At 44.2% G+C, this 17,948-nt stretch overlaps 3 protein-coding genes across 4 annotated transcripts; 1 reads left to right on the forward strand and 2 right to left on the reverse strand.

The window, feature by feature from the left end:
* Positions 1-1,116: 1,116 nt before the first annotated feature.
* On the forward strand, positions 1,117-5,824 carry wbp2nl (WBP2 N-terminal like). The gene is made up of 8 exons (XM_034593164.1): positions 1,117-1,299; positions 1,800-1,908; positions 2,055-2,193; positions 2,651-2,743; positions 2,869-3,066; positions 3,695-3,808; positions 4,338-4,414; positions 4,505-5,824. Exons 1-8 carry the CDS (start codon positions 1,241-1,243, stop codon positions 4,559-4,561), a joined length of 846 nt encoding a protein of 281 aa, XP_034449055.1. The 5' UTR covers positions 1,117-1,240; the 3' UTR covers positions 4,562-5,824.
* A 1,559-nt stretch (positions 5,825-7,383) lies between these two features.
* On the reverse strand, positions 7,384-12,798 carry LOC117766282 (heme-binding protein 1-like). Its single transcript, XM_034593178.1, has 4 exons — positions 12,444-12,798; positions 9,394-9,532; positions 8,283-8,463; positions 7,384-7,953 (listed from the first exon to the last, which is right to left on the reverse strand). The coding sequence occupies exons 1-4, from the start codon at positions 12,519-12,521 to the stop codon at positions 7,776-7,778; spliced, it is 576 nt and encodes a 191-aa protein (XP_034449069.1). The 5' UTR covers positions 12,522-12,798; the 3' UTR covers positions 7,384-7,775.
* A 3,014-nt stretch (positions 12,799-15,812) lies between these two features.
* Positions 15,813-17,806, reverse strand: fmc1 (formation of mitochondrial complex V assembly factor 1 homolog). Of its 2 annotated transcripts, none has more exons than XM_034593191.1 (2): positions 17,606-17,806; positions 15,813-16,360 (listed from the first exon to the last, which is right to left on the reverse strand). In XM_034593191.1, the coding sequence occupies exons 1-2, from the start codon at positions 17,744-17,746 to the stop codon at positions 16,157-16,159; spliced, it is 345 nt and encodes a 114-aa protein (XP_034449082.1). In that variant the 5' UTR covers positions 17,747-17,806; the 3' UTR covers positions 15,813-16,156. The 2 variants fall into 2 exon arrangements, with proteins under 2 accessions (XP_034449082.1, XP_034449083.1); XM_034593192.1 differs by having other exon boundaries at positions 17,618-17,796.
* Positions 17,807-17,948: the final 142 nt, after the last annotated feature.

Consider the following 17,948-nt stretch of genomic DNA (forward strand, 5'->3'; position numbering starts at 1 on the left):
ATTAACTTCACCGACTCTTAATCATTCTGTCCTGTCTCCAGAAACAGTCACATCAGTTTTATCTTTGTTTTAACCAAAGAAGATTCTGACTGATCCAATCACTGATTTGTTCAATGCACTCAGTCAATGCCTGTGTGAGATAATAGTCCCCTGGGAGGTTGGTTATGTAAATTTGTGCTCTGTATAACTGCATAACTGTGGAAACATATAGTGCAAAACAATCACATCTTTTAAATACCGTTAATATATATAATAATTTATATAATTTTAATTTATACTTAAGTCCATGTGATTATCATAAAGTACCTATTTAAATCTCTGTGTTAGGAAGTTTTCTGGAAGCTGGTGAAAGGAGAACTCAGGCAGCAGCTGAAGATTTTAAAGTAGACTAGATGCATCAAGGAGACCAGAAGGTGAAACAATATACAAATGCTGACAGAGTAACATGAGCAGTTGTCACCCCCAGGTCTGAAGATGTCTCCCACAGCCTCCCAGTATATCTCCCTCTACTTGCTTCACCCATTCTAACAGCACATCCATGAAAGGCTAGAATTGCTGTCTCTCTCTGTTACATGTAGGTGTTCACATCCTATTGGACAGTTAAGTCTAAAGTATTGATTCCTTAATCACATTGTGTCCTTACGTCTTGCCCCTGGTGAATTAAGAGTAGAAGTTGGTGTCTCTCTGTCTGGAGCATCTGAGTGAGATATGAACGTCCCTGAGCGTAGACGCTACAATGTCCTGTTGGTCCTTTATCTAGAACCTGACCTTGGTTCTGCTTAGAGAGAGAAGGGAGTATCTGTGGAATGAGACAGGCACTATTCTCCTGTACAGATATACTGTAATATACAATATACATAATATATAGTGGAATATACAGTAATGTGTGAGGATGGTCAACAATTCGACGGACACAGAGAGGATGGAACTCACAGGCTGAAGTTATAATTATTGTTATTATCATTATTGTGATACCTGGTATTGTTACTATTATTATTGATATTGTTATTTTCCCCTGATTGTTTTTTAAAATTATTATTATCAATATTGTTATTGTTGTTATTGGGCGTGTCTGAGCCGGACACGTGACGTCACTGCGCTCTGATGACAGTCACGAGGTGGTCAGGCGGCGTGGTGACGTAACGCCTGTGACGCGGCGGGGCACCCCCCCGCGGCGCGGACTCACAGACGGAAGCAGCCGGACAGCAGAGAGCAGGACGCGGCTCACCGACACACAAACATGGCGCTGAACCGCAACCACTCGCAGAACGGAGGCGTGTTGATCAACAACGGAGAAAGGTGCGTGTTCGTGTTGATTGTGTGTGTGTGTGTTTGTGTGAGTCTGTGTGTTTTCCACCCGGTCGCACAGAGACAGTGTTGTGTGTCTGCGTGACGTGTTTACTTCTCCAGTGCGTCGTCAACTCGGTGCTAGCCTCCTGCTAGCTGGCCTGGTTAGCATTAGCATAGCTAGCCCAGCTGTGTTAACGGAATCTAGAGGCGGAATAGATGTTGTGTTCACCGTTTGTGTTGCGGTTTGTTTGTGTTTTTATTGTTAACATAGACTTTAGACTGGGTGACGTCCTGACAGCTGCTTTGCGTAACAAGGGTAACTTTAGCGTTAGCACACTATCAAAACAGGAAGCAGGATGTTGACATCACGTTAAAAACATTGAGTAACGTGGGTTTGCTTCCGCTTGTTAGAGGCGGTTGTGTTTTATTAAATATAATGTGCAACTCTATGATGATCTGTGGTGTTTCCTCCATGTCCAGTGGCTGTAACAGGTTGTGTCTCTCCTCAGTGTTTTAAGGGAGTGTAAGAACGTGGAGCTGTCGTTCAGTGATGTCACGGGAAAGACCGACCTGCTGAAGGGGACTAAGAAGGGCACAGTGTTCCTCACCCCATACAGGGTACTGCCAATACTGCCAATACTGTCAATACAAGTACAAGTACAACAAATACCCCTCCTGGCCTCCTGTTTGGAAAGTGTTCATGTTCTCATGGGTCCTCGTGTGTCTCTCCCCACATTTCTCTTCCCTCTCGATCGCCGGCGTAGTTGCTGTTTGTGTCCAGTAACACCAAGGACTGCCTGGGGTCGGCCATGTTCCCCTATTATATGATGAAGGGCTGCAGTATCGAGCAGCCGGTGTTTGCAGCCAACTACATTAAAGGGACAGTTACAGCTGAACCAGGCGGTAGGTGGCCTTTTTGTTTTTACTTTTTAGTTTCTCTCGTTGTGTCCGGACCTTCTCCCGACTTTCAGGAGACTGTCAGGCGTATTCACAAGAAACAATAACATGTCCAGAGCCTGGGGAGTGCATGTGGGAGGCAGGGCTGAATATACAAGTTCTGTGTTTTTGTTTACAACACATCAACACTGACATTTGGCCCTTCTCACCAAAACCTCTTCAATCTCTGTCTTCTGTGTGTGTGACTCCTCTTTTTCATTTGAGATATTTGTATTCTTCCAGTTTTACATCTGTCACATTGTTATCAACACGCCCACTTGCCACTGTGGATTCTTTAGACAAGTCCCTGCTGTATTCTCACAAAGGCTCAAAGACTTTTTACTCTGGGGGATGGAAGTTTGAAGAATCCGCAGTAAAATACGTGTAGCTTTCTGTATTTGTTTTAATTCGACTCTGTCATCAGGTGGCTGGGAGGGCCAGGCTCATTTCAAGATGTCATTCACCAGTGGAGGAGCCATCGATCTGGGACAGCATCTGTTCAAACTGGCCACAAATGGTATGAATGCTAGTTTACTTCATCACTGCATCTAGAATTTCACAATCATTTGAAGAGGGGAAGAAAAAAGGCGAGGAAAAACTCAAAGGGTGAATGAAAACATGAGACACTGTCTTCTCCTGCAGCTTCTCGTGCTGGTCCTGCCCAGAATGGTGCTGCCTCTTACGGCTACCCGTCACCAGGGACGATGAATGGCTACGGCCCAGCCCCACCTGCTCCTCATGGCTACCCGTACCCACCCCCTCCCCAGCAGAATGGATTCTACCAGGCGCCTCCCGCTGCTCCTGACAACATGGGCTACACCTATCCAACAGCTGCTGCAGGTACAGAACTCAGTACTTTGTCATATTTGAACGCTAGAGTTGGCTGCAGGTACCAAGGACATATAGATTGTCTTTCTTTTAGGTTGGTTAAATGTACCTTTCTAAAATAATCTTGAGCTTTATGCTATGGATTCTTTGCACTTTCATGCTCAATAAAAATGTGGAAAAAAGGTCCACTGGAAGATCTGTACAGGCTTTCACAGGTTATAGCTCTAAGGTTGTGCTTCCCTGCATGTGGATGAATATTCAAGTGTGGTTTGGGCGGCGATTTTCTGTCTGAGCCCGAACGAGCCCAGGAGCAAATTAGCGCAGCCTGACCTGAACCTGACAGGCATCCTGGTTTTTGTGTCCGAACCTGACCCCAGTCATTTCCAATTAGAACGTATTGGTTCCCGACAGGTCACGTTGGGCTTGGGTCAGGTATCCACGTGTAAGCATTACACACGTTTGTTTTTGTATACGCAGATTTTGCGTTAAAAATACTTGAGGCACAGATGATGCTGCAGTTCCTTTGTCTCCCTGTCATGCCTGTGGGTTTTTTTGGTCCATGTAACAAGTTGCTGACAGATTGTAACCTCTGCTGACCTTGGAAATCCACCTCACTCGCCTTATCTCATCTGTGTTCCAGGAATGTACCCATCTGGATTTGACTACATGGCCCCACCTCCCCCTTACCCTGGGCCACCCCAAAATTGGACTGCACCCCCTCAGAATTGGACAGCAGCACCACAAGCAGCTCCAGGTCTGTTTCTCTCTCCTCCCCCCCCCTCTCTCTCTGCATGTCTGTGTCACTGCACCCGTCACATCTGATCCGTCTGCCTCAAAGTGAATCACTTTAAAGCATACCACCAAAAAAGTGGTGCTGATGTCTCATTTGCTCCACATCAAAATTACAAATCCACCCTCTTCTCCTCCCTCACGTACTCTTTTCTCTTTTTTGCACATGGTGGATTCCAGTGAAAAGTCTCACTCTGCACAAGTTGTGAGTCGGTTTACTACTGAAATGTCAGTTTGGCTGATCTTTTTTTTTAAGACAGAGTTTGAGTCGGACGTTTGCCTCCGTGCGTTATCGGGACGTGCTGCTGGATTTTGTCTGGAGCATTTCTGGAGCTGTCAGTTGTTGTGCTTCACTCGACTAATACTGTGCTCCTCCTCGCATCAGTTCTCCGCACAGTGTTGGGAGCTGCAGCGTCTGTTACTAAATATGTTCGGCAGTCATCCCGGTCTGTCTTTATCAACCCCGTCTCTGTCCCGTCTCACTTTACGCACAGGTAACTCCAAGGCGGCTGAGGCAGCAGGCAGCGCGTATTACAACCCCAGTAATCCACACAATGTCTACATGCCCATGGTCAGTTGCTTTGCTTGTCTTCTCTTCACTTGCAGTTGTGTGGCCGTGAGAAGGTAATTATACAATGTTTTGTTCTTTATTCCCACACAGGAGCGGCCTCCACCTTATGCACCTTATCCAGACTCTCCCAAGAAGAAAGACAACTGAGGCTCAGGCAGCATCACGTCGATGACACTCTTCTCTCTTCCTCTGTATCTCATATATATATCCTTAAGTCAGGAGTGGGGTTGATGGACACTCACTCGAGTAGAATGCAGAAAAGAAGATGCAAGTAATAGAGTGCTTAAAAGATGTCAGTGATAATTCCCCAGTGAGTGAGTGAATGATATTTTGGATACTGGAATAGCTTACATAACAATCACATCTTAGAAATGCTGTTTATTCCTTATACTTAAGTTCAAGTGATTATCATGAAATGATTGGCAACTTAAATCTCTGGCTTTGCGGAGCCTCGTTATTATTAACATTTCCAGTGATGAGATTAAATTTTTATTTCTGTCTTGGTCACGTGGGCGAGGGCAGAAAAACTGTCCTGGTTATTGGCAGAAAGGAGGAGTTAGTGGGGGAATGTATTTTCTAAAGGCAGATTTATTACCAAAACATTTTGTAGCAATTTCCTGATTGCAGAGTCTATAGATATTAACCTTATCAACTTCTATAAGTATTTTTGCAGTATCGTTGCAAGTACCGTGTGTTCCTTCCTATACAGATTTGCATTGAGTATTTGTTATCGATATAAGAACCAGAAAAGGGTTAAATAGTGTTCAGTGATACATTATCTGCCCGATTAACATTTCCTTCATATACGACTAATGTGCTCGTGTTCAGTCGAAGTGATTCCAGTTATTTTAAGATTCATATCTCACAGTCCCCTGCGTAGTTAGAGAGGATCAGAAGGAGAAGTGTACGCTTTGAAGAAACAGGGGATCAGATAGATTTCTTACATAACTCTTTGTATGTGCAATATTTTAACCACACATAATAAGGTCACAGGTGGATAAGCTGGGTTTACCTGCTTGACCCCTTCGACATCTGTTGTATTCATGTATGCGAGGCTGAAACCAGAACCCCGCTGTTGGGAGTCATTACACAAGTGTGGGGTTACGGGGCCTCGTGGATTATATGAAGGGCCCAGAGTGTTTCACCTGCTATTGAAACTTGTGAACGCCAACCATTTATTCCTAATTAAACTGGGGCGAGGCCCCAACAAGCTGTGTAATTACATCCCCAGTTAACACCTGTTTGAAGGACTATTTGCACACAGTAGTAGCGGAGGGAGGTTCGATTTGCATTTTGAGTTTTAGTTTGCTTGAATTTCTGTATATTAATATCTCTTTTCAATTCCTTGTACCTTTTTGCTGAATTTTGTCTGTCAGTTAAAATCTAATAAATGTCATTTATTAAATTTCACATTTTGTCGGTTTTTTTTGTCATTAAGCTTTGTGTTTTAAACATTTTAAAGTTGAATTCTGTTTTAAATATGTAGTATCTAAGATTCAGAGTCACCATTAAGACACATTTCTTTATCTTTTAGTTTGCAAATTTTAAATTATGCTCACGTTTTAATGTTAAAACTGTTATTTACTAAAACATTACTCAAATTTGCAGCCCACTGCTTGCTTCCTTAATTTATTGTCAGTCATTTTCCAAATTAAATGATTCCAGCTGACTTGTACAATTATAAATATGTATCTTTTTTTAATGTGAAACTACAAATGGTGTATGTCTGTTCTTCAGAGGTCCGTTCTTCTATTTTAAATACATGTCACCCAGCAACAAACAACTAGGCAACAGACTGTCTCTGACAATACAAGAAATAAGACAAATATCCACTCTAACTGAATAACATCTTTATTATGTTATGAAACTACCAAACCTGAACATTATATTCACTCTTATCACATTAAAATCACAATGTACAGATGTATCACGTAACACAGTCTCAAGAGTCTGAATAAATAAAGGTGTTACACAAAATAGTTACTACACACAAATTCCTTCTCGACCAACACATAACCACAAAGTCTGTAACGACACTATCGGCTAACTAGTTAATTTCCCCTCGCATCTTTCCACGCAACAATTCATAAAGACTAGTTCTACGTCATGGCTCAGTTCCTGTTTCTTCCAGTTCCTCACTCAGGAAAAGGACGTGTGCTTTTTACTACCATGGATCTGATGTTACTTCTGACTGTAAACTACATTACAGATGTGCAGAGACTACGTGACCCATGTCCCCCTCTGTCAGTCATAGTGACTGACGTTGGGAGGCTTGAACATGCCCGTCACCGTTCTTTTTCAATGTCAGGTAAAGTGGAAGGAAATCTGAAATGTATTTGTGCCGTCCACAGGGAGCTGGCTGTTCTCAGTGAGTGGGAGGGTGGTGACCTTTCCTCGTGCGTTCAGGCACAGTGAGTGGGAGTCTTGGATTTGTTTTGCACATAATTAAATCTAGTGAATAAATGATGATGTTTGTAATTAAAGTGTAATCTTTTGAGGGGGATGTTAACTTATTTGTTTAGATAAGGCAAGGATGATATAATAATCTGATTGAGGGGGAATAGATTACAGGTTACGGATTTAATTTTGGGTCCATGAGACCAAACAATGTCCCCGTCGCTCGTCCCTCAGAATGTGGTGATTCAGGCAAGAGGAAGAGCCACCTTCACACATTGACTCTGGGTAGAAGGTTGGCACCATTACTGCTGGTCTCATAGATCCATATTTATAGTATCACTGAAGTTGTTCAGGGGGGTCTACAGGGACTTTATGTACTCGTCAGGACGAACATTTCATTCTCAAATCTCTTCAGTTGTTTTTAAATACTAATTATTCACTGAGCTACTTCCTGATCCACGCCTGTGAGCCTGTGGCAGGAACATACCAGTTTCACTAAAGTCTGTAAGATATATTTTCTCTCGGCTCAGAGAACTAAACTCAAAGTCCTGTTTTCAGAGAGTTTTCTGCATGAAATACATGTGATTCCAATAAGTTCCATCACTTCTGAACTCTACGCTTGTCTATAAGCCTTTAGTCACTGTTATCACATGTTGTGTTTCCGAGTTTAAGTTACAAAATAAAATAGAGAAAAAGCGAAAAATGAAATGAGAGGATGCTGCGCTGATGTTCTAAATCCTCCCGTTGCTTCAACACTTAACCTCAGTGAGGCAGCTATTAAGTATATGTGACAAGCAAGAAGATTAATGTGGGTAAAGGCAACATGGGTAATCTGTGTGTCCACGTGTGTTCAGAGGTCAACAAAGTCGCCATATTTCTCTGACCAATCAAATACTGTTAGAGCTACAGGAGTAAAAGGGAGGTGACGGTTGGGAATGAGGACTCGACTGCGATCCAGCGCCTCCTACGGCTCCTCCTGTAGAAACCACACCTCATTGCGGCGTCCGTAAGGCTTGAGCGGCGGGTCGAAGCTACAGCAGAAGTACTGCTTGCGCTGGAAGGGGGCGGTCTCACCCAGGGTGCGCGTCAGACGCAAGGCCTCCGCTCGGTACTCGCTCTCCGCGGCGAAGCCTCCGAACTGACTGTGGAGAAAGAAACAGAGACGACGTGAATAATTAGTGCTGGTTCATTATGTGGACTTTGTAATGGCTGCACTGTCTCGTTTGGAAATGCACAGGGAGCTAAAACGCACAGGGATTTTTCAAACATGCAGCAGGGAGGTCAAGTGAATCTGCCTGAGGACCAGCTCCAGCTCTGAATCGCTGCAGGAATCTGAAAACATTAACTAAGGCCTCCAAAAATAAAAAAGGCTACGAGTGCATTGGGGTCATGTGAGGTAGCATCATGTGTTCGCTTCTCAAATCAACATGCACACGGAGGTGAAACTCGTTGTTCTTCATGTTTAACGTACAGAGTGTAGACCGTCATGCCGGGCCGCTCCTCGATCCTGATGGCACTGTCGCTGGGAGTCGGGGGGCTCTGCTGGTACGTGGTGGGGACACGGATGCCGACCACCAACCGGCGAGACAGAACGCCGTCGTTCCGCGGGTACACCGTGATGATGAGGGGCGCGGCTGTGCCCATGGCCTCACCTTGGAGGAAGATACACGAGACAGAAAGTGGGGTTCAATAGTGGAGAGAAGCAGAGGAACTCAAGAATGAACGGTTCTCCTGCAAAGTAAAGTACCCGAGACCTAAAGGTCAGGATGTGTGACTGAGTTCATAATATCATTGTCTAAATGTCAGCACTGATAGCTTCCATCCAGACACAGCAAAACAGGCCATGTAAATCTACAGAGCCTCGGTAAAGAGCAGACAAATTAAAGGATCTGGTTTGAACTTCTTGTCGGCCGAGGTTACGTTTGTCTGTTGACCTAAAAGTGAGGAAACATGAATCAGCGTCTGAACATTATTCAAATGTGTCCTCCAGTAAAGCCAAGTCATGTTTAGGTCAGAAGAGACTAAACCAGGAATATCATTTTGAAAATGTTCTCTACTCGCTGTAATAACCACAGAAACACAGTGGAAATAAAGAAAATGATCAAACTCTCTGCTTCATTATTTTCTTATCTGTGTTATTTTATAGACAACATTATTAGTGCCAGGAAAGATAATATTATACATATTAGATGGGTTCATGTAAATAAATATATCTTAGTGCCCTGATCCACTTGGAATATTGATGTTTTCACCCCCGTCCCTTTGTTTGTTAGTAGGTTTGTGTGTTTGTTAACAAGATGATGCAAAAACTACTGAACGAATTTCAACGAATCTTGGATGTGGTATGAGTCAGGGAAGAAGCCATTTGATTTATGTGCGGATCTGAATCAGGGAGCAGATCCAGGAATTTCTTTATCACTGTCTTTAACATTGTGAGAATGATTCCTGGATCTTGGTGAAAACAATCAGGGACATTCAGGGAACTGATATTTATGAGTGTGTGAGATGTGCTGCAGCTTGATGAGGACTGCTGGGCCCTGGTGGAGGTGTGTGTTCTGCTTAGTGCCATCTGATGAGTTTACCTTGTTCGTTGCTCCCACCGATGTACATGAGCAGCTTCCTCACCAGCTCCCCCGTCGCCTGGTCGAAGCTTCGTCCCTCGGAGGAGACAACGGCGTATTTGGCGGCATCATATCGCCGCACCTCAAAGCTCACTCCGTCCTATGTCGGGCAGAAAGGGAAATCAGTGAGTGGCTTTCAGGCGTAGTAGGTCAGCCACAGCTACACTGGGAGCTTTCATGCACATACACCCACGTGCACAAATCACACAGTTGTCCTCTTCCTGGCGATGGGTGCAGGGGAGAGGTTAGGCTCAGATGTGATTCACCTCTGACACACTGATGTTGACAATCTGCTCCCGAGGACGAACGGCCTGAACTGGCGTTGTTTACACTTGGAGGGTTTTGTGTGTGTGTGTGTGTGTGTGTGTGCACATATGCACATGTGAAACCAACGTGGACAGCCAAATAAAAAGATGCAGATGGAACATATTTACACTGATGTGATTTAATTTCTTCTTCTGCAGGGATCAGTGCGCTTACAGAGAATAATAGGCAAGAGATGCATCGTCTTACATAACCGTGCACACACACACACACACACAGCTTGCCCCCCCACCCCCCTCGACACACAGCGTTAATATGATGCAACAGTTTTGCATCAAACATGATTAAGTGGGGTTAATGTGGAGCACAGTCACTGAACTATGCTGCTGAGCATTAACTTTAATATGTTTTGAAGGAATGATGCAGGTTTCAAATCCAGCTCCTCGTTACACTGACATGATTCAATTCTGTGGTTTTTTTATAGCACATGGATCTGCAGTAGAGTTTCATAATGTTATTATAATGTTTACAATAAATCTGTAAGAATCTCAAGAATGATCTGTGAAATAAAAAATGATCATTTCGCAGATTTTTTCTGCAGCAAAAAAGACGACAAATATGCTTTCCACTGTTTCCTCTCGTTCTCACATCGGCTTTCTGAGCCTGTTTTCTCTTCCCTGAAGGAAAATTAAAATCTAAAAATATCACGCATGACGATTTTGTCTTCATATTGTAACTTGATTTTGTGACTCTTTGCGTATCCTCCAGTCACAGGGTTTTATAATGTCTTCTAGCTGCTGTACAACTTTTCATCCACTGACTCCTATCTACAAACCCACTCCAGAGGAAACTCCTGTAAAAACCTGTGTGGTGTTGGTGTAATCAGACGCTGCAGCCGCAGTCATCCCTCAGCCCATACGAGATAACACTATGTTATCATGAAGGTCGGACTTGTGACAGGTAGCCGGGCTCCTGCACACTAATTACGGGGGGGTTTCGCACTGAACAGGTTGTCAGTGGGACGACCGTTATGTTCTGTACGGGTGAAACACCAAGACAGCAGAGCCTGACTTTAGTTAAGCTGTGCAATTAATTTGTCATGCGTGGTGGTTGTGTGCATGTGTGTGTTAAGCTGCTGTCCTACGAGCTAATGCAGTGATAATTACTCCGGGTCTGGAACAAAGCACACAGAAGGTGTAATCATTGCTACGACTGTCATTTCATCTTCTGTTAAAATAATGATCTGGATTCATTAGCAACGAGATTTCTCCTGTTTGTGTGTGAGTGTGTTAAGTGCGTCCGTCTGCCCTGAGAAGCAGCTGCTGTGTATTCTGTGTCAGTTTTAATTAAGAGTGTAGAGTGTCGGAGTCGGGCGGCTGCTCCACGGATCAGGTGACCAGCTCTGATTTCAATACCTGCTGTTTAAACATCAGTCAATTCCAGAGATTTGATGAACGCGCAGCTTTGACTTTTCAGCTCTGGATCACAAACAGTCAGATCTGTCACTGCTGTGACTCTGGATAATGTTCTGCATTTTTATAAACCATCCATCATCATCCGCTTTGTCCACTTTTGGGCAATTGTTGATTTAAAGTAAACCCAGAGAAGTTCTACAGGAACATGCATCGCTCTGAATGTGAGTCTGAATTTCTCAAATCACTGTAAAGCAGTTGTTTGTTCACCCACTTCTGACTCGGTGGATGTTGGTACGCAGTGTCAGAGCAGATCTGCCTCTCTGTGGGTGGGTGTCAGTTTGGGTCATTTGATTCCCCGGCCCGTTCGGTGAGTTGCGGTTGGACATCCTTTGTCTGTGCGTGAAAAGTTAGCTGCCATTGAAAGATAAACACACAAAGCCGCTGTCAGGACCCAGGCTGGCGGTGACATTCCACGGCCTGATGCACATCTACAGTATTGTACTGTAGGTCAACGGGTCAGTGGAGAAGAACCTCGAAATGGCTGTCGGGCATTTGGGCGGTTAACGTCACACATCACTGGGCTTACTGGAATTCTTCCAAAGTGTGCGCACGTTACAAATACAAGTACACAATATGAGTACATGAACACAACAAGGGGGAGGGGTCATGCCCTTCCTCATCCGTGACGTTCATGTTTTCTGTATCTTTGTCCTCATCAGGGATGGTCAGTGTATCAGTGTACACGTGTGTGAGCTCATCGTCAGTTGACCTGTCCCCTGTGGTTTCACTTGCACGAACACAGACACACACACACAAGCTATATTTCACATGCACACGTCCACAGTGCCATAATGGAAAAAAGCAGTGACCCAAAGCTTTGAGCAGAACAGTGAATAAAAAGCTTCTTCTGGTTTTATGAGTGTGTATTATTGGTTAAAGGTTCAAAAACCAAACTCATCACCGTCTTTATAAATCTGTGCCTTGCTGATTGGCAGCAGGACCCCAGGCTGGGCTGACACTCTGCCCCTGACTGGGGCTTGGCAGGCGTCCTTATAGGTCACAAGCAATTAACAGCCGGGCTGCGCAGGCAAGGTTACAGGGATGTGGAAGGAAAACAAGACCATTTTAAAACAGAATCCCCCTGAAATAACCCACTCAGGGTTGAGTGCTGGATGAAATATTCATGCACACAGGAGGAGGAATCTTGCACCTTTACAGTTCTGCAGGATTACTGCGCGTAAAGACGGAGGAGAGGTGCGTGTTGGACGGAAAAGACTTTAAAGATATCGCTGGTGAAGTTGCGTGCGTGTCCTCTCACTGCTTCTCACTCACCTTGGTCTCGGTGCTGAGCAGCTTGTATTCCGTCTCCTCGGTGTTTCCGAAGAGCGAGTTCTTGATCATGCCAAACATGTCGCCTCGGCCGGGTCACCTCTCCTCTCTCCTCTGTCCTCCCGTGCGTCCTTGTGCCTTTTTTTTTTTTTTTGTTGCGCTTTGGACCTCTCCCTTCGGTTGCTGGTCCAACTCCTGAAGGGACCTCGATGCACGACGAGCAGCGGTATCCAAATGCTCCAGAGCGGAAGAGTGCGCGCTTTCCTCCACCGATACGTGTTTCTCTCTCTCTCTCTCCTGGGAAATTAGAGATGCTGAATCCTCGCCCCTTCGGAAAGGAAAGAAGAAATCAGCCTCCACTCTGACGGGTGGACTGTCTCCTCCTCCTCCTCCTCTTCCTCCCCCTCCTCCTCCTCTTCATCCCCCTCCTCCTCCTCCTCTCTTAGATTTCCCTCCTCACAGCTTGATGCTCACTTATGTCACCACCTTTCACTCATAAACGTTTAAGTTCACCAAAAGTGGGGCATCGAGATGACAGCGTCCGTCTCCACAGCTTATTGCCCCTTAGTGACGTCACTTAAGTGTAAAAGTCACCACCTTCAAAACCCTCACCTCAAACGGAGAGAAGCCCTTAAAGGTCTCAGCCTCAGTCTGTTTGTCACGTCGTGTCTCGTCCGGGATCCAGATGTGTGCAGAGGCATATTTACATTCTGTATTTTTGCGTAACATACATTTGGACACAAGCTTGTTGGTTTGTCAGGACGCATCGGGCTCTGTATCCAGGGTTGTGTGTGTGTGTGTGCTGGTTTGGAGCCGTGCACGTGTGCTCGTCTTACTCCCCGTGTCACTGTGCGTTGCTGTGCTTTAGGGTTGGTCTATTTAAATTCCCACTGAAGGCAATGTTAGTCACCGCTGGAGAGCAGGAGCCAACAGGAAGGGGAGATTTAATGAAAAAAGTGGGATGGAAGCGTTTGTTGTGTTGTTGGAGACGAACAGAGACATGAGGAACTCACTGCAACACAAAATTCTGTTTCTCCAAGTATTTCCTTTTATGCTTTTTATGATTTTGGAGACTTCTCCTCTTGATGTCTCATTACCAGATGTTGCGACAGGTGCACAACACAACACAACACAACACACTGGCTTTCTGTCCCTCAGGAATCTGCCTGGAGACCAATCTTCAACGTTACTGTTAATAGCCGGCAAAAGCTTTCTGGTGATTACCTTTCAACTTAATGATTTATGTGTTTTTATGAGCAGAGTTTAAATAGGGGACAAACCTATGTGGCGCAATTCACGTATAGTGGAACAAACTCTGATTAAGATCAGACTCTGAACTTACTTTTATTTGTTCCGTCACCTTATAACACCTATTTCTACACAATGATATTTTTGTAACCCTTATTTTATTATATTTTAAAAATATATATTATATACTTATTTCTCCTTATATTTGGCTTCTTTTCATTCATGATTGCTTGAGAACAGTTTGATTGCTTCGTCTTTGTAACATTGTTTTATAAATAAAAATCATCATTATTACATACACTACCGTTCAAAAGTTTGGGGTCACCCAGACAATTTCGTGTTTTCCATGAAAACTCACACTTTTATTTATCAAATGAGTTGCAAAATGAATAGAAAATATAGTCAAGACATTGACAAGGTTAGAAATAATGATTTTTATTTGAAATATTAATTTTGTTCTTCAAACTTTGCTTTCGTCAAAGAATGCTCCATTTGCAGCAATTACAGCATTGCAGACCTTTGGCATTCTAGCTGTTAATTTGTTGAGGTAATCTGTAGAAATTTCACCCCCCCCCCCCCCACGCTTCCTGAAGCACCTCCCACAAGTTGGATTGGCTTGATGGGCACTTCTTGCGTACCATACGGTCAAGCTGCTCCCACAACAGCTCAATGGGTTGAGATCTGGTGACTGCGCTGGCCACTCCATTACAGACAGCAGACCAGCTGCCTGCTTCTTCCCTAAATAGTTCTTGCATAATGTGGAGGTGTGCTTTGGGTCATTGTCCTGTTGTAGGAGGAAATTGGCTCCAATCAAGCGCTGTCCACAGGGTATGGCATGGCATTGCAAAATGGAGTGATAGCCTTCCTTATTTAAAATCCCTTTTACCTTGTACAAATCTCCCACTTTACCAGCACCAAAGCAGCCCCAGACCATCACATTACCTCCACCATGCTTGACAGATGGCGTCAGGCACTCTTCCAGCATCTTTTCACCTGTTCTGCGTCTCACAAATGTTCTTCTGTGTGATCCAAACACCTCGAACTTTGATTCGTCTGTCCATAACACTTTTCTCCAATCTTCCTCTGTCCAATGTCTGTGTTCTTTTGCCCATATCAATCTTTTCTTTTTATTGGCCAGTCTCAGATATGGCTTTTTCTTTGCCACTCTGCCTAGAAGGCCAGCATCCCGGAGTCGCCTCTTCACTGTAGACGTTGACACTGGCGTTTTGCGGGTACCATTTAAAGAAGCTGCCAGTTGAGGACCTGTGAGGCGTCTATTTCTCAAACTAGAGACTCTAATATACTTGTCTTCTTGCTGAGTTGTGCACCGGGGCCTCCCACTTCTCTTTCTACTCTGGTTAGAGCCCGTTTGTGCTGTTCTCTGAAGTAGTAGTACACACCGTTGTAGGAAATTTTCAGTTTCTTCGCAATTTCTCGCATGGAATAGCCTTCATTTCTAAGAACAAGAATAGACTGGCGAGTTTCACATGAAAGTTCTCTTTTTCTGGCCATTTTGAGAGTATAATCAAACCCACAAATGTGATGCTCCAGATACTCAACTAGCTCAAAGGAAGGCCAGTTTTATAGCTTCTCTCACCAGCAAAACAGTTTTCAGCTGTGCTAACATAATTGCACAAGGGTTTTCAAGGGTTTTCTAATCATCCATTAGTCTTCTAAGGCGATTAGCAAACACAATGTACCATTAGAACACTGGAGTGATAGTTGCTGGAAATGGGCCTCTATACACCTATGTAGATATTTCATTAAAAACCAGACGTTTCCACCTAGAATAGTAATTTACCACATTAACAATGTATAGAGTGTATTTCTGATTAATTTAATGTTATCTTCATTGAAAAAAACAGTGTTTTTCCTTTGAAAAATAAGGACATTTCTAAGTGACCCCAAACTTTTGAACGGTAGTGTATAACTGTAAAAACCTTAAATAAAACTATGCTACCAGCTGTATCTATAACATGTTAAATATTCCCAGTGATTCCATCCATATGAAGTGTGATGTTTATTTACTTTTACCTACTTGCATTTAATTAACAGTTTAATTGATGCACAAACAGATGTTTGTTAATGTGATGTTACCAAGTTCGTTAAAAAACACAGGAAGTGCAGCAGTGATTAATACTTTAATGGGACAAATTAATTAACAAAGTACTTACAGTTTCTTTCATGTTTGCCTTTGGCTTTCAAAATATGCTTCAACAATTAGGAAACACAAATAGAAGCCGATGAGGTGAAGGGGTAGAGTACAGCATATTTACAGAACAACACAAAAGGTGCTCCCTCAAAACAGTCCATGACGGCGTGGCTTCTCCTGTCGGCACCATTACAGTCAAATATTCATCCTTTGGGACGTGACGTTACACAAGGAGCTGAATTGTATGAGGTCGGATGAATCAACCACAGAAAAGTCTTCTCCCAAGAGTTCGATGATATTGCCTCCTCCCTGGTCCTCACTTCTCCCAGCCTTTGCCTCCAGGCTGAGTGGGCAACCTGAGCCCCACTATGCCGGCCGCCTGCTCGATGCTGCGCTCCCCCTTGCCGTGGTAGAGGTCGTGCAGGGCCAGGTGGTTCCTGGTGGCCGTCAGGAGACACAGGTATGTGTGCGAGTCGTGGTGGGCCTCCTGCTGGGCACGGCAGTACTGTTCCCCGGTCACCTGTGAGCAGGGAACAGAAAGAACGTGATGATGGGGAAATGATGAACCAGATCCGATCATAAATAAATAATAATTCCGTTTGCACAGTAAAGCATACGATTTTCTTTCTATTTTCTGTTGTGTTTATTCCATCACTCACCACAGAGAATAATGCAACAAATGACTGTTTGTAGAGAAAAGCCTTAAGCTGTAGCTGGTGGACAACATGGAGTTAGCAGTGACTCTAACAAGAGACTACAACACAAACAAGTGTGCCTGTATCGCAGGGTCTTCTGCCACAATGTGTCTTTTCCTTCATCAACTCCAACAACCACATGGACAGTAAGCATTTGGCCCAGTCCCCACGGAGTCTCACATATACATTATAACGCCGCTGGGGGTTTTTCCGCAGCCGGGACAAATACACAGTGACAAGCGAGAGTCGCTCCAGGCGGTTTTGCTCCAGTGACTTCACATGCATTCGACCACCCTGGTGAGCCGTGTCCTCCCAAGCACAACTAACACGAGCTGCTTTAAGCCTATATGCCCAATACCCCGGTGCTTCATGTCAACAGGCAGCTGTGTGATGGACAACAGAGACAACACGAGGAATCACGAGCACATGGTGGACACGATGGTGAAATACACATCGGGTGCAGGTTATAGTATAAAGTTAAAATGGTAATAAACTAAATACACAACTGAATTTAGTCGACTCAAGTTCACAAAGTTATGACTGATAAGCTGATGAGAAAATATGTCAGTGATTGTACAAACATTTAGAGTTTATTACACATGAAAACAGTATCATCATGGTTCAAACTCCAAGGTTACTAACTCCTTGGTTGTTTTATAAGTGTATTTAACATTTTAACTTATTAATACTACATATATTTTATAAATCTACATGAACATGATCACAGTGAATGATGCTGAGGATTAAATCAATTTGAATTCACATTATAAATTAAGTAATGAGTTAGTGGCTAGTTGATCACCTGCGTCTAAGCTACGGCCCGTTAGCATCCGGCTAATGTCAACATGTCCTTCTGCCTCTCAGTCACCTTACGTGTGACGCCTGTGTCAAAGTATTTCAAAGTATTTCCAGCTGAGTGTTGTTGTGTTTCCGAGCTTCAAGAAGGACGATGACTACTTTCACGACACACGCAAAAACAGCAACGCTACGATTCAAAGAGATTCACGCTAACGCTAGCCTGTGCTGTTTGTGATGCTAGCCGGCTAACGCTAGCCCCGGATCGTACCCGCGGATAAACTCGCCTTGTTCTTCCGAAACTGGTCCAGGACATAGTTGTAGGCCAGGGACTGTCTGTAGCTCTGCCCCATGGAGGCCCGCAGCTCCTTCAGGATCCCGCGACACACGCGCAGCGGCGCTGACATCGTCGCCATGTTTTTGAGCGATGTTATCGGTGTTCGGCGGACCCAGGCATCGTTAATCAATCCCCGCACAGTCGATCAGACGGAGCCGGGTCCACCACAGGGAGGCGACATGACACCAGCACGTGCTCCTCACCTGAGACTCGACTGTCTGAAGGTAGTACTTCATATACACACAGGGCCAGCGTGTACTTCATATACAATACACACAGGG

The sequence above is a fragment of the Hippoglossus hippoglossus genome, chromosome 8 (genome assembly GCF_009819705.1).
Source record: "Hippoglossus hippoglossus isolate fHipHip1 chromosome 8, fHipHip1.pri, whole genome shotgun sequence".
In the NCBI taxonomy this organism is placed as follows: domain Eukaryota; kingdom Metazoa; phylum Chordata; class Actinopteri; order Pleuronectiformes; family Pleuronectidae; genus Hippoglossus; species Hippoglossus hippoglossus.